The sequence below is a fragment of the Aethalodelphis obliquidens genome, unplaced genomic scaffold, assembly GCF_003676395.1.
Source record: "Aethalodelphis obliquidens isolate GAN/ISIS:26980383/991018 unplaced genomic scaffold, ASM367639v1 scaffold36, whole genome shotgun sequence".
Lineage (NCBI taxonomy): Eukaryota > Metazoa > Chordata > Mammalia > Artiodactyla > Delphinidae > Aethalodelphis > Aethalodelphis obliquidens.
The window spans coordinates 6,661,888-6,683,489 of NW_020837980.1; the positions used below are offsets into that span (position 1 = coordinate 6,661,888).

General features: G+C 38.2%; 1 protein-coding gene across 4 annotated transcripts in view; it reads left to right on the forward strand.

The window, feature by feature from the left end:
- Positions 1-21,602, forward strand: part of ITPR2 (inositol 1,4,5-trisphosphate receptor type 2) — a 526,334-nt gene that overhangs the window by 263,019 nt on the left and 241,713 nt on the right. For all 4 annotated transcript variants that reach the window (XM_027129402.1, XM_027129406.1, XM_027129405.1 and 1 more), the window contains 2 exons: positions 16,107-16,235; positions 17,452-17,572. In XM_027129402.1, the coding sequence (XP_026985203.1) occupies positions 16,107-16,235; positions 17,452-17,572 (250 nt within the window). The remainder of the gene's footprint in view (positions 1-16,106; positions 16,236-17,451; positions 17,573-21,602) is intronic.

A 21,602-nucleotide genomic window follows, 5' to 3' on the forward strand; every position in this document is an offset into this window, starting at 1 on the left:
TTGGTGTCCATACGTTTGTTCTATACATCTGTGTCTCAAATTTCTGCCCTGCAAACCCGGTTCATCTGTACTATTTTTCTAGGTTCCACATATATGCGTTAATATACGATATTTGTTTTGCTCTTTCTGACTTACTTCACTCTGTATAACAGTCTCTAGATCCATCCATGTCTCAACAAATGACCCAATTTCGTTCCTTTTTATGGCTGAGTAATATTCCATTGTATATATGTACCACATCTTCTTTATCCGTTCGTCGGTCAATGGGCATTTAGATTGCTTCCATGACCTGCCTATTGTAAATAGTGCTGCAGTGAACATTGTGATGCATGTGTCTTTTTGAATTATGGTTTTCTCTGGGTATATGCCCAGTAGTGGGATTGCTGGATCATATGGTAATTCTATTTTTAGTTTTTTAACGAACCTCCATACTGCTTTCTATAGTAGCTGTAACAATTTACATTCCCACCAACAGTGCAAGAGGGTTCCCTTTTCTCCACACCCACTCCAGCATTTGTTGTTTGTAGATTTTCTGATGATGCCCATTCTATCTGGTGTGAGGTGATACCTCATTGTAGTTTTGATTTGCATTTCTCTAATAATTAGTGATGTTGAGCAGCTTTTCATGTGCCTCTTGGCCATCTGTATGTCTTCTTTACAGAAATGTCTATTTAGGTCTTCTGCCCATTTTTGGATTGGGTTGTTTTTTTTAATATTGAGCTGCATGAGCTGTTTATATATTTTGGAGATTACTCCTTTGTCAGTTCCTTCATTTGCAAATATTTTCTCCCATTCTGAGGGTTGTCTTTTCATCTTGATTATGGTTTCCTTTGCTGTGAAAAAGGTTTTAAGTTTCATTAGGTCCCATTTGTTTATTTTGGTTTTTATTTCCATTACTCTAGAAGGTGGATCAAAAAAGATCTTGCTATGATTTATGGCAAAGAGTGTTCTTCCTATGTATTCCTCTAAGAGTTTTATACTGTCTGGTCTTACATTTAGGTCTCGAATCCATTTTGAGTTTACTTTTGTGTATCATGTTAGGGAGTGTTCTAATTTCATTCTTTTACATGTAGCTGTCCAATTTTCCCAGCACTACTTATTGAAGAGACTGTCTTTTCTCCATTGTATATCCTTGCCTCCTTTATCATAGATTAGTTGACCATAGGTGCGTGGGTTTATCTCTGGGCTTTCTATCTTGTTCCATTGATCTATGATTCTGTGTTTGTGCCAGTACCATATTGTCTTGATTACTGTGGCTTTGTAGTATAGGCTGAAGTCAGGGAGTCTGATTCCTCCAACTCTGTATTTTTCCCTCAAGGCTGCTTTGGCTATTAGGGGTCTTTTGTGTCTCCATACAAATTTTAAGATTTTTTGTTCTAGTTCCGTAAAAAATGCCATTGGTAATTTGATAGGGATTGCATTGAATCTGTAGATTGCTTTGGGTAGTATAGTCATTTTCAGAATATTGAGTCTTCCAATCCAAGAACATGGTATATCTCTCCATCTGTTGGTATCATCTTTAATTTCTTTCATCAGTGTCTTATAGTTTTCTGCATACAGGTCTTTTGTCTTCCTAGGTTGGTTTATTCCTAGGTGTTTTATTCTTTTTGTTGCAATGGTAAATGGGAGTGTTTCTCTTTCAGATTTTTCAACATTAGTGTATAGGAATGCAAGAGATTTCTGTGCATTAATTTTGTATCCTGCAACTTTACCATTGATTAGCTCTAGTATTTTTCTAGTGGCATCTTTAGGATTCTCTATGTATAGTATCATGTCATCTGCAAACAGTGACAGTTTTATTTCCTCTTTTCCAATTTGTGTTCCTTTTATTTCTCCTTCTTCTCTGATTGCCCTGGCTAGGACTTCCAAAACTATGTTGAATAATAGTGGTGAGAGTGGACATCCTTGTCTTTTTCCTGATCTTAGAGGAAATGCTTTCAATTTTTCACCATTGAGAATCACGTTTGCTGTGGGTTTGTCGTATATGGCCTTATTATGTTGAGGTAGTTTCCCTCTATGCCCACTTTCTGGACAGTTTTTTATCATAAATGGGTATTGAATTTTGTCAAAAGCTTTTCCTGCATCTGTTGAGATGATCATATGGTTTTTATTCTTCAATTTGTTAATATGGTGTATCACATTGATTGATTTGTGTATATTGAAGGATCCTTGCATCCCTGGGATAAATCCCACTTGATCATGGTGTATGATCTTTTTAAAGTGTTGTTGGATTCTGTTTGCTAGTATTTTGTTGAGGATTTTTTCATCTATATTGATCAGTGATATTGGTCTGTAATTTTCTGTTTTTGTAGTATCTTTGTTTGGTTTTGGTATCAGGGTGATAGTGGCCTCATAGAATGAGTTTGGGAGTGTTCCTTCCTCTGCAATTTTTTGGAAGAGTTTGAGAAGGATGGATTTTAGCTCTTCTCTAAATGTTTGATAGAATTCACCTGTGAAGCCATCTGGTCCTGGGCTTTTGTTTGTTGAAAGATTTTTAATCACAGTTTCAATTTCATTACTTGCGATTGGTCTGTTCATATTTTCTATTTCTTCGTGTCAGTCTTGGAAGGTTATACCTTTCTAAAAATTTGTCCATTTCTTCCAGGTTGTCCATTTTATTGGTATAGAGTTGCTTGTAGTAGTCTCTTCAGATGCTTTGTATTTCTGCGTTGTCTTTTATAACTTCACCTTTTTCATTTCTAATTTTATTCATTTGAGTCCTCTCCCTCTTTTTCTTGATGAGTCTGGCTAATGGTTTATCAATTTTGCTTATCTTCTCAAAGAACCAGCTTTTAGTTTTATTGATCTTTGCTCTTGTTTTCTTTGTTTCCATTTCATTTATTTCTGATCTGATCTTTATGATTTCTTTCCTTCTGCTAACTTTGGGTTTTGTTTGTTCTTCTTTCTCTAGTTCCTTTAGGTGTAAGTTTAGATTGTTTATTTGAGATTTCTCTTGTTTCTTGAGGTAGGCTTGTATAGCTATAAACATCCCTCTTAGAACTGCTCTTGCTGCATCCCATAGATTTTGGATCATCGTGTTTTCATTGTCATTTGTCTCTAGGTATTTTTTGATTTCTTCAGTGATCTCTTGGTTATTTAGTAACGTATTGTTTAGCCTCCATGTGTTTGTTTTTTTATGTTTTTTTCCTTGTAGTTGTTTTCTGATCTCATAGTGTTGTAATCAGAAAAGATGCTTGATATGATTTCCATTTTCTTAAATTTACTGAGGCTTGATTTGTGACCCAAGATGTGATCTATCCTGGAGAATGTTCCGTGCACATTTGGGAAGAAAGTGTCATCTGCTGTTTTAGATGGGATGTCCTATAAATATCAGTTAAGTCTATCTGGTCTATTGTCTCATTTAAAGCTTCTGTTTCCGTATTTATTTTCATTTTGGATGATCTGTCCTTTGGTGTAAGTGAGATGTTAAAGTCCCCCACTACTATTGTGCTACTGTCGATTTCCTCTTTTATAGCTGTTAGCAGTTGCCTTATGTATTGAGGTTCTCCTATGTTGGGTGCATATATAATTGTTATATCTTCTTCTTGGATTGATCCCTTGATCATTATGTGTCCTTCCTTGTCTCTTGTAACATTCTTTATTTTAAAGTCTATTTTATCTGATATGAGTATTCCTACTCCAGCTTTGTTTTGATTTCCTTTTGCATGGAATACCTTTTTCCCTCCCCTCACTTTCAGTCTGTATGTGTCCCTAGGTCTGAAGTGGGTCTCTTGTAGACAGCATATAGGTGGGTCTTGTTTTTGTATCCCTTCAGCAAGCCTGTGCCTTTTGGCTGGAGCATTTAATCCATTCACGTTTAAGGTAATTATCGATATGTATGTTCCTATGACCATTTACTTAATTGTTTTGGGTTTGTTTTTGTAGGTCCTTTTCTTCTCTTGTGTTTGCCACTTAGAGAAGTTCCTGTAGCGTTTGTTTTAGAGCTGGTTTGCTGGTGCTGAATTCTCTTAGCCTTTGGTTGTCTGTAAAGCTTTTGATTTCTGAATGAGATCCTTGCCGGGTAGAGTAATCTTGGTTGTAGTTTCTTCCGTTTCATCACTTTAAGTGTATCATGCCACTCCCTTCTGGCTGTAGAGTTTCTGCTGAGAAATCAGTTGTTAACCTTATGGGAATTCCCTTGTATGTTATTTGTTGTTTTTCCCTTGCTGCTTTCAATAATTTTTCTTTGTCTTTAATATTTGCCAATTTGATTACTATGTGTCTTGGCATATTTCTCCTTGGGTTTATCCTGTGTGGGACTTGCTGCGTTTCCTGGACTTGTGTTGCTCTTTCCTTTCTCATGTTAGGGATGTTTTCAACTGTAATCTCTTCAGATATTTTCTCTGGTCCTTTCTCCTTCTGGGACCCCTATAATGCAAATGTTGTTGCGTTTACTGTTGCCCCAGAGGTCTCTTAGGCTTTCTTCATTTCTTTTCATTCTTTTTCCTTTATTCTGTTCCGCAGCAGTGAATTTCACCATTCTGTCTTCCAGGTCACTTATCTGTTCTTCTGCCTCAGTTATTCTGCTATTGATTCCTTCTAGTTTAGTTTCATTTCAGTTATTGTGTTGTTCATCTCTGTTTGTTTGTTCTTTAATTCTTCTGGGTCTTTGTTAAACATTTCTTGCATCTTCTGGATCTTTGCCTCCATTCTTTTTCCGAGGTCCTGGATCATGTTCAGTATCATTATTCTGAATTCTTTTTCTGGAATGTTGCCTATCTCCACTTCATTTAGTTGTTTTTCTGGGGTTTTATCTTGTTCCTTCATCTGGTACATAGCCCTCTGCCTTTTCATCTTGTCTATCTTTCTGTGAATTTGGTTTCTCTCCACAGGCTGCAGGATTGTAGTTCTTCTTGCTTCTGCTGTCTGCCCTCTGGTGCATGAGGCTATCTAAAAGGCTTGTGCATGTTTCCTGATGGGAGGGACCTGTGGTGGGTAGTGCTGGCTGTTTCTCTGGTGGGCAGATCTCCGTAAAACTTTAATCTGCTTGTCTGCTGATGGGTTGGGCTGAGTTCCCTCCCTGTTGGTTGTTTGGCCTGAGGCCACCCAACACTGGAACCTACCCGGGCTCTCTGGTGGGGCTAATGGAGGGCTCTTGGAGGGCTCACGCCAAGGAGTACTTCCCAGAACTTCTGCTGCCAGTGTCCTTGTCCTCACTGTGAGATACAGCCACCCCCGGCCTCTGCAGGAGGCCCTCCAACACTAGCAGGTAGGTACGGTTCAGTCTCCCCTGGGGTCACTGCTCCTTCCCCTGGGTCCCGATGCAAACACTACTTTGTGTGTCCCCTCCAATAGTGGAGTCTGTGTTTCCCCCAGTCCTGTCGAAGTGCTGCAGTCAAATCCCACTAGCCCTCAAAGTCTGATTCTCTAGGAATTCCTCCTCCCGTTGCCAGACCCCCAGGTTGAGGAGCCTGTTGTGGGGCTCAGAACCTTCACTCCAGTGGGTGGACTTATGTGGTATAAGTGCTCTCCAGTCTGTGAGTCACCCACCCAGCAGTTATGGGATTTGATTTTATGTGATTGCGTCCCTCCTCCCATCTCACTGTGGCTTCTCCTTTGTCTTTGGATGTGGGGTATCTTTTTTGGTGATTTCCAGTGTCTTTCTGTCAATGATTGTCCAGCAGCTAGTTGTGATTCTTGTGTTCTCACAAGAGGGAGTGAGAGCACATCCTTCTACTCCACCGTCTTGGTTCAGGGCCCCAGATTTTTATCTATTATAATTTTTACTTATTCTTTCCTTCTATAGCAGCATAGAATGATTCCATTCAGGAAGAATGTGGGTGTTTACTATTCTCCTCGCTGATGATCTAGTTTGAAATGGTAAAATTATTCAACTTAAAGGAACTTAAGATCATCTAGGCTGACCTCCTAATTTTGCTCCTGAGTTCCAGAGAGATTAATTTGCTAGCATGGAGTGACTCACCTGGCTAGTAACAGAGCTGGGAGGTCTGTGGCAGCCTATTTCAGGGGTCTTTCCACAATAGCTTCTCAAATGTGTCACGACAGTCCTCATGTCTCCCATTATTTTCTCCATGACTTTCAGTGGTTCCTCTTCTGTTAAGGCTTCTGGGCTCCTTGTTTTCAGTACAGTTTTGAGTTCTTTCTAATTTGTCAGTATTTTAAACATATGGCATTCGCGATGGAACCCAGTGCTTCAGGCAGGGTCCAGCCAGCACGAAGCAGATGATTATTTTAGTAGAAATTTGGAAAGCAATCCTATTTAGAAGGCAAATGAACTATTAACATGTAGTGGCCCTCGTACCACCTTCCACCTTTCTCCTCATGTTTCTCAGGAGTCAGCACCACCAAGTTCTTTTTGTTTGCTCTTGGTAAAGCTCTCTAAAGAGTCCCCTTAATTAGTATCTTTTATTTTCCTGTTTGTACCCCCTTGTCTGTTATCTTGGTAAGACCCATATAAGAAAAGCTTTCTGAAAGACTGCTTTTAATGAACTAAATTTGTTTATTTTTAATTTTTATTAATTTTATTTATTTTTATTTGTTTATTTGCACTGGATTGTTTCACGTCCTTACTCTATTCTGATTTTCTGACAGAGACTGCATCCATGTCCTGTAAATATACCAGGTTTAGATAGGCAGCAAAGCTGTTAGATACATGAAAATTTGCTCTACTGTCCTTTAGAGCATTTAACGGCAGCCCACTTTGATCTCCGTGCCAGTGCAGCTAAAATTGGTGTTTGTAGGGCAGAAATGCTTTCCTTTGCCTTCATAACTGATTGTTGTTGCAAAGTCAGGGGATTTGAGTCATCATTAGAAAGCATTTGGGGGGGGGGGCAGTGTTCAGTGTCAGACTCCCTTTTCTTTTGAAGATGTTCTCAATTTTGCTATCAATTTCAAGATTCTGTAATGGCCAGCAATACCCTAAATGATGTACTGGCAGATGAAATTAGACCGAGGGATAACTTAGAGACACACCTAACACGTTGTCGTGTCATTGCCCCATCAGTCATTGCTAAACAAGACAAATCAGAGTATTTCATTTCCAAAGAGATCACTTGAGCATTCTCTCCCTTTGTTTAGCTTACCAAATAGGTAGGAAATGGGAGTAAAGATAAATTTATATGTACTCTGAAACACATTTTCTAGGTTCTCTAATTTGATAGGATTGTGTAGGTTTTCTTTCCTTGATGAGTTGATTCCATTATTTTCTTCACTTTCTGAAGTTGAACGAGCCATCGAAAAGTCTCATTCTAAAGCCTTCTTTGAATATGCCCTTATTAGCTAGCATTGCAGCCAAGTGAAGAGTGTAAATATTCTGTAAATATTATTTTGTGTGTAGCACCTTTCCCTCAGTTGTAATTCTGTTTTTCTCCTCAGTTTTCATGCTGAATTATACTGATGGTGCCCAGGTGGGATGAGCACTTGTTTGGCTCTTCTCGACTGATGATTGGTTGGCCCCTGTCCTGCCCTTCAAGTCAATTTCAGGTTTATCATAGTTGATTGATTCCTTCTTGAAACCTGTCCTCACTTGGCCCCCAGGATATCAGCCCTGCTCCCACCTCACTGGCCACTCCCTTTCAATCTCCTTTGCTGTTTCCTCCAAATCTTCCCAGCTTCTAAATATTGAAATGTGCCAGGCTTAAACCTTAGACTTGCTCCCTTCTCTGTCTACAGTCACTTGCTTGCTGATCTCATCCACTCTCCTAACTTTAATCCCACGCTGGTTGAAGCTTGGGTCCTTCCCCTGATAGTCTCACATATCTCGCTGCCCGCGAGACATCTCCAGTTGGCTATCGAACCTCAGACTCTTCATTCACTTTCATGGCCCACTAAAATTAATTCCTTCTCAAGTCATTTGTATCTCAGTAAACGGCAATTCCATCATTCAGTCTAGGCATTCGGGCATAAAAATCTTGGTGTCATCTGTAACTCTTATTTTCTTGCTCTTCAGTTTAATCCTTTAGCAAATTCTGCAAGCATTAACCTTAAAATATTCAAAATCTGACTACCTCTGAATACTTTGATCAGTGCCACCCTGCAACAAGGTACCATTAACTCTCATCTGGATAACTTCAGTAGCTTCATAACCTGTCTTCCCTGCTTCTACTCTTGCCCCCTCCCTTCATCATCTGTTCTCTATACAGCAGCTATAATGATTAAAAAAGAGGAAGAACTTTGATTCAGGTCACTCCTCTGCTCAGATTCCTCACAGAGTAAAACCACTACATGATTGGGCTTTCCCCTGTCCAACAAACACCCCCATCCCCGCCCTTACTTCCCAGTGTGCTCTTGTTCTCCCCCTACCTAGCTCTCTGCTTCATCTGGTGGCCTCTTGCTGCTCCTCAGATATGGCAAACACACTCTCATCTCAGCATCTTTGCATCTGCCTGGGATGCTCTCATCCCCCAGGTACCCTCCATTCTCGTGACTTCTTTCAGGCCCTTGCCTAAAGTCTTCAGAGAGGCCTTGGCTGACTACCTGGTGTAAAGTAACAATGTCTTCCTTCCGTCCCTCTTTCATTTGCTTCATTTTATCCCCACCTGATGTGTTTATATGTATCTGTGCTTGTTTCTGCTGAAACAAAAGAAAGGCAGAGATTTTGTCTGTTTGGTTCACTGCTGCATAGCTGACCTAGAACAGCGTCTCACACATAGTAGATACTCAGTATTTGTGTTATTATTTATGTATTTATTTAGGCTGCACCATGTGGCCCGCGGGATCCCAGTTTCCCAACCAGGGACTGAACCCGGGCCATGGCAGTGAAAGCCCTGAGTCCCAACCGGGGAATTCCCAGTATTTGTGGAATAAATAAATAAATATCATCTGAAGTTAAAAATATTTAAAAAGTGAATTTGAAAACAAATTGTGTGGTTTTAGCATAGAATTAAGTGGGCCTGTCAATGGAATGGAATAAATAGCCAGAAAAAGATCTTTACTTATGTAAGATATTAAGATATAATAAAGAAATTATCACCTATTAGTAGGGAAATGATGGGTCATTTCCGGTGATCAGCAAACGTTTTCTGTGCAGATCTTGATAGTTTTTCAGGCTACTATCACAGCTCTTATAACAATTACTAAAGGAAAAGGAGTCATAGACAATATATAAATAAATAGATATGGCTAGATTTGACCCATGATAGTTTGCCTACCCCTGGATTATTAAATTAAAAATAATAAACTCCATTAGGGTTGTGACTTTTATATGTTTTGTTGTTCACTGATGGATCCCAGGTACACAGAATGTCCTTGGCATGGAATATGGGCATTCAATAAAAATTGTTGATTTGAACTAAATCAAAATGACATTTGAAGACCCTGGCTATTTGGGGTGAAATGAACTCAGTTCATGTCCTCACATCATACATTAGCGTAAATTGCAATAGATTTTAGAGATAAATGTGAAATGATAAAAATGGTTGGAAGTGTAGGTGGATATTTGTCTGTCTTTGGATGAGAGAGTTATTTTTAAGCATAAGAGCAATAGATGAAATTAGCTAAGGAAAAAACATTTCACTATTTGAAAATTTAAAACTTAAGTATATAAAAACATCATAAAAATAAAAGAACATCAAAATAGAAAAAGTTATTCTACATTAAAAAAAGGCTAATAACCTTTATACAAAGAACATATAAATAGATAGATAGATAAGAAAAGCACTATAACAATCTAATGATAAAATGAGCCAAATTCAGGCATTCATGGTTTATAGAGGAGGACATACAAGTAAATCCCTGAGAAAATAGTCAACTGTTAATAATTTTAAGAAAATAAAAAGGAAAATAAGATCTAATTTCTAACTGTCAAAGTTTAAGACTAAAAAGATAAAAGTAAAACGGTAATATTAAATGTCGGTTCACATACCTTGCTGATGAGAGTAAATTTATGCTCTTTTTGAAAAGCATTTTGGTAGTACATTAAAAAAAGCCTTCATACCTTTTTAATGTGTCAAGTAATTTACCTTCCAAGAATCTGTCCTTAGGAAATAATTAGAAATGATATCAAGGATTTATGGGCAAGGAAGTTCAACATACTTTTATAATAAAATACAGTAGGAAATAGTTTACATATTTAATAATAGGGAAATGGTTCAACAAATTAAGATATATGTAAAAGATTTAAGTTATAGTATCACTGATTATTTTTTGAAGTTTTTTTTTTTTTTTTTTGCTGTGCGCGGGCCCCTCACTGCTGTGGCCTCTCCCGTCGCGGAGCACAGGCTCTGGACGCGCAGGCTCAGCGGCCATGGCTCACGGGCCCAGCCGCTCCGCGGCATGTGGGATCTTCCCAGACTGGGGCACAAACCCGTGTCCCCTGCATCGGCAGGCGGACTCTCAACCACTGTGCCACCAGGGAAACCCTGAAGATTTTTAATGATATGAGAAGTGCTAATGATTGAGTGATGAGTATTAAAAGGGGAATAAAAAAACCGCTTATCCAGAATTATTTCTATTATGTAAAATATATAGGAGCAAAAAGATTAGAAGAAAAGATTCCAAGATGTTAACCATGGTTTTGTTTGGATTTTGAGATTATGGATAATTTTTGTTTTCCATTTTGTATTTTTCTATTTTTTACAGGGTTCCTACAGTTAATATTTTTCTTAACATCAATATATATTACCTTTTAAAAAATGAATTTAAAATTCTAAGAAAGTGTAGGCACAGATGACTCACATAAAAAGGAGATATTAAAAGCGAATGTTTGGAAAAGTTTTGGCCTCATAAATAAAGGAATGCAAATTAAAATAAATATGAGATATCACCTCAGATATTTATAAGAACATTTTTACTGCCTATGAGGAATAAAAAAATGATTTTTAAGATTTGTATTCCGTGGTCTGTATGATCAAAAGTATATTACTGGCGAGAGCTGCCCTATCCAGTAGGGTAGCAACTTGCCACATTTAAATTTAATTAGATAAAATAAAATTTAAAAAACCATTTCAAGTGCTGAATAAGCACATGTCTAGTGATTACTATCTTGGACAACCCAGATATAGAAGATTTCCATCATTGCCGAAAGTCCTCTTGGACAGGGCTGCTCCAGTGTATGTATGATAACTTATTTAACCCAATCTGTCATCTTTGGAAGAGTAACAGTCACTTTTAGAGCAGGAGAGAGAAGGGACATCATATATACAAGGGGAGAAATCTCAGAAATAATTATATCTAGAAATTACGCTTAATGTTTATTTGTTCAACCAATAATTTTAAATACGTACTATGTGCTCAGGTACTGCATGTGCAGTGGGGACCAAGACAGAGCAGCTCCTGGTGTCTAGGGACTTACATTCTAATGGTGGAGACAGATTTTTACTTGCTCTTCCCCCAGAAACCTCCAAGGCTATTTCTTCACTTCCTTTGGTTCTTTGTTAAAATGTTACCTTATACAGAGAAGTTCTCCAAGCAATTTAGATAAAATAGTAATCCTTCTCTGTACCTACTCCTCCTGCTGTATTGCCTGCACTACTTGCTTTTTATTTTTCTGAAAGTCTATTTATTTGCTCTATTTTTACCACTTATATGTTTGTTAATTTGTATATTGTGTGTCTCTTTTGATTAGAATCAGAGTTTCAGTAGAGTAGGGACTTTGTTTTGTTTGGTTCACTGTTCTAACTCCTAGTCTAATAGTTTTAATTTAACAATTTATGTCCCTAAGTGATAGTCCATGAAATTTTATAGGCGCGTAGTAAAATTCATCTGGAAGCAGAAAAGGACAGATATTTCAAAAGGTGATTTTTTTTTCTTGGAAAGGACAATGAAGGTAGACTTGTTTTTCCAGTGTAAAACACATTACAAATTGAAAATCATTTCATTCTTATAGAATTGAATTAAAATACTTAAAAAATAATGATACGTGGAGCATACCAGAGATATGAGGAGAGATTTAAACAGTGATTAGTGATACACTATAAGATAAAATTCAAGTAACCTGAGAGTGAGGCAAGAAATTACTATTAAATCAATGTTTGGAGGACAATTGGATATCAGTATGGAAAAAAACTAATCAGAATGCATGAATCAGGTCACCTACAGCAGCAAATTCAGATAGCTTTAAAAGTTAAGTAGGAGTCAACATGTGGATGGAGATGGGAGAAGGACTCCCAAAAAAAGCTAGAACAAAAATGTACAGAATATTCTTTTCTTTCATGGAAGGGATTTTTCCTTCTTTATATTAAACAAATGGAAATGACCCAAATAGAAAAAAACAGTGCCTGAATGCTAAAAATTATTTTACACCATGAAATGTAATGAAAGGAATATTCTAAAGAGTCAGAATGTGAAAATACATGTGAAATGACTGCTGAAAAGTTTATTATGTAAAATACGTTTACTGATATGTAATATACAGTCATTATCCATGTTTCATTTTAAAGTGGCTTAGAGGGTTTGAATCATCTCTACGTGACAAAATATAGACATGAAATTATTATGTGAAAAATGCCCTGCCTTGTTAGCAATGTCAGAAATGCCAGATAAAATAACTTTCAGGTATCATTAAACTGGCAAAAGTCATTATAATTTACAGAGATAACAGTTCTAGCAGCAAACAGATGGCACACTCCAAGAGGTGTGGGAAGGGTTAAAGGAACCAGGAGTGACAGGGAAGCATCCAGGAATTGGTAACAATGCAAAGCTATTGCCACCCCAGGCCTGAAGGGGCAAGGGTGGCACCAGTGTTACCAGAGCCCAGAGAGAACTTGGAGACATTGCAGAAGGGCTCCAGCAGAAGCTATACCCAGAGACACAGACACTGCTGAAGCCTCAACGAGGAGAATGGAGATTGGGATGCAGGTAGAGGCAGAGGCAGAGTAGGTACCTGACTTCTTTCTCTTCCACTCTGTGATCTTCTGCCAGTGCGTCGCATCAGCTGAACCTAACCAGAGCCCGAAAGCTAGAGCTAGTTGATGGTAATGAAGGAACATCCTGTGTATGCACAGATAGGTTGTTGATATCATTGTAAATTTATTGTTTTAGAGGATGAGCCCAGCAAGTAGTACAGAACTGTCTATATAACCTCATCTGGTGATTCCTCTTTTGGTGAAATATACCCCCAAAATCTGAAAGTAAAAATAATAATTTTGCATAATCCTGTATAATAACAATAATTGGGGGGCGGGGGGGAATCACATAAGACTCGCAGGAAAGAAATAGCTAAGAAAATAAGAAAATGATTTGTTTTTTTATCTACGTATACCTAACTAAACTCATTCCAAAAATGGATTAAAGCATGATGGTGCATTAGAGTAATGGAATAAATATAGCGTTTTGAAATAAGTGTTTAAATAATGATGGTACATGGGAATGTTTGATAGGAAATAATGGTATGTGAATAATATCTGCAAACAGAAACTTTAAAAATATATGTATTACACATAAAAATTAATTTAATATGATGTAATTTTATTTGAGCCATTTCTAATCTTTATTGGGAAGAAACAGTAAAAATAAGTAAAAGACAAGATAAAGAAATATTGCTAATAATTAGGTTCCTTATTTCCTGAAAAATTTTTAAGGACTTTAATTAAAAAGGTGGCTTCCTTATCTCTTGCCTGTCCATAATATTACAGTGTAAGATACAGGCTCTAAAGGTGAAAAAGTTGTCATTCATCTGAGGCATAAGAAGTATCTTGAACATTATTTGAATTTCTTGTACAAATGAATTGAGGAATAGGTTCCACACAGTTGTGTAAGCCCAGAATTTCCACGACCAGGATTTTGAGGAAAGCCTCATCTAGAAGTATTATAGATAACTTTTATTAATTAATCCACTGACTAAAGCAAATCTGTGGGGTTCTTTAGCAAATGATCAGTTGCAGGTAATGTAGTGTGATTCTATAGTAGCTCCAGAAAGCCCCGTTCAATTGTGTGAAATGTCACTGGATGAGGAAGAAGCTTCTCTGGGCTGGTTATGGTAGAATTGTTCAACTACTTACTCAACTTTTATATATTTTTATCCTATGTATCAGAAAAATTCACCATAAAAGCCAGTGCTGTAAGATACTAAATGAAATAAATCCTACTTAATATCCATCATGGGAAAATCAATTTTATATTAGATCTGGGACCATATTAAAGTTTAACCTGAGGTTTGATATTCTACAAATAGAGTCTAACCCTTAGTTAAACTAAGATAAAATGAGTCCTTTCTTATTCTCTCTTATTCTTTCATTAAAAAAAATTAATTGGTTCATTCTTTTCACATTTATTGAACATTTTGTATTTACCACGCATTATGTTATGTGCTGAAACAATAACTAAAAGATGACATAACTTGACATAATTTATTTTCTTTAATTGCATCATTTTCTACAGTAACTATGGGATTAGACACACTAAAAACCTTTTAGTTCTGATGACACCCCTGTCAGGTAGGTGTCATTTAATAGATGGGGAAAAAGTGAGCTGCCCCCGACGGGAAGCGACTTAGAAGCAAAACAGACCCTGTGCTCTTTCTTCTCTCTCCATTCAGCAAACACTGTTATTTTCCAGACTGAAACATTGGGGCACGTGGTTTGAGGAGGGAGTTTTTGGAGAATTTATTTGTGTGCAGGGTTTTAAAGGAATATCAGATTAAACTATGTTTCCTTACTCTTGATTAATCACCTATTGAAAAGAATAAAAAACTTACATAAAAATTCGAATTGTCTAAGAACATCTGGAACATCTGGCCACCATACTGACTCACTGTAATCTCGTGGATATTTAAACATTCTTCCTTTGCCCAGTTCTTGAGTCCTTCCTCGCATCCTATGTTCTCCCTCCCTCACTTCTTTTTTTATCTCCATGCTCTTTTTTTTTCACCACCCAACTTTTTTTCATTCAGTTTTAATCGTGTATCTTAGCTTTTGCAATTTGTCAACCCTGACATGTTTGGAAGTTTACAGTTTGTTTAGCAGAATGACCAATTACAGCCTCATTTAATCCCACATAAAGGTCAGAGCCCATGTTCTTTGCTGATGTTCCCTTTGCTCTAGTGTCCTGTCTTCTTGCTTAGCCAACTCTGAGAAGAAGGCACGAACACACCCTCCATGCTTCCCAGATAATCTGGGGATGAACAGTCAAAATTGTTGGCAACTTTGACCTTTTATTTTATTTATTTATTTATTTATTATTATTATTTTTTTTTTTGCGGTATGCGGGCCTCTCACTGTTGTGGCCTCTCCCGTTGTGGAGCACAGGCTCTGGACGTGCAGGCTCAGCGGCCATGGCTCACGGGCCTAGCCGCCCCGCGGCATGTGGGATCTTCCCGGACCGGGGCACAAACCCGTGTACCCTGCATCGGCAGGCGGAATCTCAACCACTGCGCTGCCAGGGAAGCCCGACCTTTTCTTATCTTTCTGTTTTCCTCTCCAAATATTTTCTGTTTGCATTCTCTAATCTGAGCCAGGTATTAGAGGTGAAAATGTATAGAGAGATATGAGCCACCATTAATCACCTTCACCACTTTCTTGTACTTATAATGACTGTTTCCTCTGTGATTTCCTCACATCAAGTGGAAAAGTGTTTTCCAGCAAAGCTAGGCTTGAGGATGGAGGGAGAAGGTTGTGTGCAGGAGGAGGGAGAAGCAGATCTGGAAGAAGGGGCTGGGGTCTGTGAAAGAATTCTGGCCCAAGGATGAAATGGCAACCAAACTTAAAGGTGAAACTACTACAGAATGATAAACTTTGAATGGATTTCAGGCAGAAATTTTTTTTAAAGTATATTTATTTAGTTATTTATTGGCTGCATTGGGTCTTAGTTGTGGCATGCGGGATCTTTCATTGTGGTACGGGGCTCTTCATTTTGGTGCACAGGCTTCTCTCTAGTTGTGGCATGCAGGTTTTCTCTTCTCTGGTTGTGGCATGCGGGCTCCAGAGCACGTGGGCTCAGTAGCTGCAGCACGCGGGCTTAGTTGCCCCACGGCATGTGGGATCTTAGTTCCCCGACCAGGGATCGAACCCATCTCCCCTGCATTGGAAGTCAGATTCTTTACCACTGGACCACCAGGGAAGTCCCATAAATGTTTTTATTCAAAGCAACTTTCAAAAGCAGAAGAAATGTTATAAACAACCATTTCATGACAATTTTTAGAAGGTTCCAGTATTGACTTATAATTCAAAGATGAGATAGAACACATTGAGTTGTTTTGTTTTTCTCTCCAGGTTTGCAACACAACTACAGACAGGAAACACGCAGACACCTTTTTGGAGAAGTGTGTTACTGAGTCGATCATGAACGTTGTGAGCGGCTTTTTTAATTCTCCCTTTTCAGACAACAGTACCAGCCTGCAGGTAATATAAACAAACAAGTACAAAAGGAGTCTGTCACACAGAATTTCTGTACCTTATTTGAGTGTAGAAAACTTCAATACGCCTGGAAGTCCTTTCCTACACTTCTCAAGATCACTCTTCTTTCCTATTATTTCCTATTATGCCGCTTTCTGAGTTTCCCAAGCTTTATTTTAAATAAAGAGGCTCCATCTTCAAACTGAATTATTTTTGCTCTCCCTCTAAGCAAAAGAGGAACTTTCACATCTGTAGATTGACTGCCAAGTGTCGAAATAACTGGTAATGATTCTTTAAATGGATAGACATTTTGACTCAATAATTCCAGTTTAGTAAATCCCGAAAGAATTCGTAGGGATTTATATACTAAGATTTTCATTGAAGTGTTTATAATACTTAAAAATTGACATCAACCTTAAATGTCCACAAACAGGGGAATAGCTGAATAAATTATGGTATATCTGTAGATGGCTTATTATATAGCAATTAAAAATCATGTTTTAAAAGAAAAATTGATGCCTAAGGAAAATGATCATGAAGCAATGTAAAGTGAAACAGGCCACAAAATTGCATCATAGTGTCATCCAGGTTTGTGTGTGTAAAGAATATATGTGCATATATACATAAGAAAACTCAGGAAGTAATTATTTTAAAAATGTTTATACTGATTATCTCTCCATGTTAGGATTATTGGTGATTTTCGTTGCCACATATTCTACAGTGATTGTGTATTGCTCTTATAAAAGTATTAATTCAGTTATACTTTTTTTAGGGAAAACTTTTGAATGAACTATTAGAATCATGTAAAATTGTTTTTGTAGGTCAAAATTGTTGTCTCCTCTACTTGCTGATCATAGGAAACAAAAACATACAAGCAGTGGAACAAACAAACCCAAAATGCCTGCTCTGTTTATACTTGGAAATAAACCAGAGATTGTAAAAATATACTTAAATCCATGTCATTGGCTTCAAGAAATGCCATATTTTCCTGATGAAGAATATAGTTAAAATAATCAGTTTTCTATAGTGTCTGGTGTGGTGCCTCTCATGAGATGGGTACAAAATAAATATTTGTTGAATGAGATGTTCATTAAGTGGCACTGAAACTTAAAAGGCACGACAGTATTTTATTTTGGTGGGCCTTTTTTGATAATGCATAGATACTGCATCAGGAGTGTTAACGGTTTAGTGACCTGTTTGCCTCTTTTCTTTCTGTTCTCAGACACATCAGCCAGTTTTTATTCAGCTGCTTCAGTCTGCCTTCAGAATTTACAATTGCACCTGGCCAAATCCGGCACAGAAAGCCTCGGTGGAGTCCTGTATCAGAACTTTGGCTGAAGTGGGTAAGTCAGAGTGTCAGATTTTACTTATTTTCACATTTTGTGAAAGAAATCAGGCTTTTGGCTAATAGGCAATACACGTAGCTTTCCAGTTTTCAACTTAAAAAGAGAGCCAGGTGTGGTTTCTGTGAAGCTGAAGATCAGTGATCAGCAAATGACTCTGAAATTGCATCCTTTTTGAGAGGGGAATATAATTGTTATATTTCTTCTTTTTAAATATTTTAAAATATATTTATTTATTTTTAAATTATTATATTTCTAACCTTAAATTTAATATTGTATATGGTGCTTTACTATAGCTCAGTAAGATATTACACAAATGAGTTTAGTTTAATTGTTATCTCAGATTTCATTATGGAATTGTCTTGTCTGTTAAGTAGCCTGATTTATTAACATCTTCATGTGGCAGGAGGACTTTCTGAGGGGTTTTTAGTTTTCTAATTTTGTGTGAAATTCATCAGTATTCATTGAGGCTCTGTTATGCATACAAGGCTTCAGAAATTCCAAATAAAATGGAATGCAAGGGGATAACAGCTAAGGGAAGGTTAGTACATTGTAGGAAGAATTTCTCATAGAGTCCTCTTTTTTTTAAATAAAGTTAATTAGGGCTGTCAGAAAGGAGGAGGGAAAAGAAATATGGACTGGGCTGGACTTCAAAAAACAAACAGAAGAGCTGGATCATTCTCTCAACTACAGGTGGTTCTGCAGGCATTGGGAAGGGCAGCTTATAGTGTGTTTCATTATCGTGGTCATCATCACTGCTGACATTTGTCTGTGCACACCATTTGCAATGCTAAGCAATTCACACGTATTATCTCATTTAATCCTTAGGTAGGCTCGTTGATTATTTGCATTTTACAGTTGAGGAAACAGAATTATCTAGATTAGGTAACTTGGCCAGGGTTATGGTATGTGCTCAGTAAATATTTGATAAATGAATAAATGGTTTAACTAATTAATGACCACGTAAAATATTTTTAGTCTTTTCTCCCCATCTGCAATTTGGTTTAAGTAACTTAATATTAACAAAATTTAATGATGGCTCAATTTTAATTTGAGTACATTCAAAAGCAGTTATAACCCAAGAGGATTAATTGAAAATTATTAAAACTAAGAGATTAATAGAGTTCATCTAGGTGATTAATTATAAATAAGTATTAAACTTGGTAGATTTTCTATATATCCAAAAGGCAGAAAAAATGTGAAAAAGATATGTCACAACAGCAATAGAAATAGTAATTACTTAAGAGAAAACTTAAGAAACATAAGAGAATAAAATTATATTGCTATTTTGAGGGATATGAAAGATTTTAATAAATGGAGAGTTATACTATTTCTGGATTTCAAAATTCAACTTGTAAGGATGCCAGTTCTCCTCAAAATTATAATTTTAATGCTTTACATCCGAGACCCCTCCTTTGCACACACCCTCCCCTCGTCACGGCCCACTCGGGCTTAGGCACCCCAGGTAGGGCCACGCCCCACAAAGATGCATCCTCTGGCAGCTTGGCCTTTGCCACCTTCCTGCAGTTCCCACTGGTCCACGTCACCCTGCTGCTCTGAGGGACGGCCTCTCTTCCCGGGTGGCCTCTGACTCTGTGCTGGGTCACTCGTTTGCATGAATACCCTTATCACTTTTGACGTGGCGCCAGGCTGTCCCCTGCCGTGGACGCCCTCCTCACCCGACTCAAGTCTAATTCTCCACTCCTGGCAGCCTCCTGTGCACATGCCTTCCACTCCTTTCTGGGCTCGAGTGCTCTGGACCACCTCGGCCCCTAGCACTCCTTGTCCAGTGCTGGCATTTGACTTTGCTCTGCTCCTCCTCCAGGTTTTAGGACAGAATAGTTCAGGAAGGGGAGGGAAGAGGTAAAGGAAGAGGCCACCATATGCGTTGCCATAAAATAAAGAAGGACACAGAAGAGAAGCTAAATTTTATTTTAAAAAGTTGCACATGGGGCTTCCCTGGTGGCGCAGTGGTTGAGGGTCCGCCTGCCGATGCAGGGGACGCGGGTTCGTGCCCCGGTCCGGGAAGATCCCACATGCCGCGGAGCGGCTGGGCCTGTGAGCCATGGCCGCTGAGCCTGCGCGTCCGGAGTCTGTGCTCTGCAACGGGAGAGGCCACAACAGTGAGAAGCCCCGCGTACCGCAAAAAAAAAAAAAAAAAGTTGCACATAGCAAAATGTCCGGCAGGATATCAATAAAGAAATAACATGGTATCTCTGGCTGGTGGAATTATAAGTCAGTCTGGTTCTGTTGTTCTTGCTTTCCTTTAACTTCTGAGTTCTTAATAATATACTTTTCAAGTTATGATAAAACAGTATTAAAAGCATCTTCATTTGGACCAAATCAGCTGGGAAATATACTAACCATCAAAAACTATAATCTGAAGGAAAGGCAAAGAAATGTGATGATGCTATTTACTTTACATAGGAATACATTGTGTTTGCTGCCAAGTATATTTCTATATTTTACATTTTAAGGCAGTCCCCCCTCTTCCTCCTCCCCTTTTTTTTTTTTTTTTTTTTTTTTTTTTTTTTTTTTTTTGCGGTACGTGGGCCTCTCACTGTTGTGGCCTCTCCCGTTGCGGAGCACAGGCTCCGGACGCGCAGGCTCAGCGACCATGGCTCACGGGCCCAGCCGCTCCGAGGCATGTGGGATCTTCCCGGACCGGGGCAGGAACCCGTGTCCTCTGCATCGGCAGGCGGACTCTCAACCACTGCGCCAACAGAGAAGCCCCTCTCCTCCCCTTTTTTTCTCCTCTTTCTTCCTTCTGCTCTTGCTCCCTCAGTACTTAGTAAATGCATTGAGGGAAGACACCAGTTGGCCCTACCCGGGGCACAGAGGGCATGCTGTTCACACCACTTACAAATCGAGAGGCGAAGAGCTTTGAGCCACAGGTGAGATTCCATGCTGTGCTTTCCTTCCAAGTTGCAAGTTGCTGCTTCAGTGGTGTTCCCTGTGTACTCACATCAGCTCTTGCAGAGCAGGATGGCAGAGCTTTGGGGGTTTAAAACAGTCACTGAAACTGGATCAGGCTAAAGATTCTTTCATTCCATTTTCTACCAGTTCCTCGACTGTTTATGATTTAACAGGAAATTTTAGTCTCTTTGTATGCTAAAAGACATATGTGATAGGAAGTCTAAAAAATAATTATATCTAAGTCTACAATCAGGGTAGGTTTGGAAGAGTGATGTATTGGTATAAAATCTGTTTTATCTTTGTGAACATTTTTTTTTAATTGAAGTATAGTTGATTTACAATGTTTCAGGTATATACCAAAGTGATCCAGCTATACATAAATATACATATTCTTTTTCATATTCTTTTCCATTCTGGTTTATTATAGGATATTGAATATAGTTCCCTGTGCTATATAGTAGGATCTTGTTGGTTATCTATTTTATATATACTACTGTGTATCTGTTAATCCCAAATTCCTAATTTATTCCTCTGTTACCCCTTTCCCCTTTGCTAAACATAAGTTTGTTTTCTCTGTCTGTGAGTCTGTTTCTGTTTTGTAAATAAGTTCATTTGTATCATATTTTAGATTCCACATATAAGTGATATCAAATGATATTTGTCTTTCCCTGTCTGACTTACTTCACTTAGTATGATAATCTCTAGGTCTGCCCATGTTGCTGCAAATGGCAAGCCTGTTTTCTTCCGCTTCCTTGTTTGTTGTTTCCACCTGAACAGTTAGGAAGCTATGGACATTCCATTCCCGCTATCCCCCGCATTTGTACTTCCCCCACCTTCTCCTCCATAATGGCCTAGTTTGACCCCACTTTGATTCCTTTTTGGACCACTGTAGGCATTCAATGTTCTTTCCTTCTGTCTGTCTTCACTTAAATCTGCTACCAGAATAATCTTCTTGAAGTGAAATTCTCTCTGTTGGTTTAAAAACATCAACAACAAAGTCCTCAGCCTTCAGCAGCATACCTTTGTCTAACAAACTAAGGATGGATTCCTCGTTGCAATGTTTGTGGCCTCCACAGCCCTACCTCCTCTTTTGACCTTGCTCACTGCTTCTCAT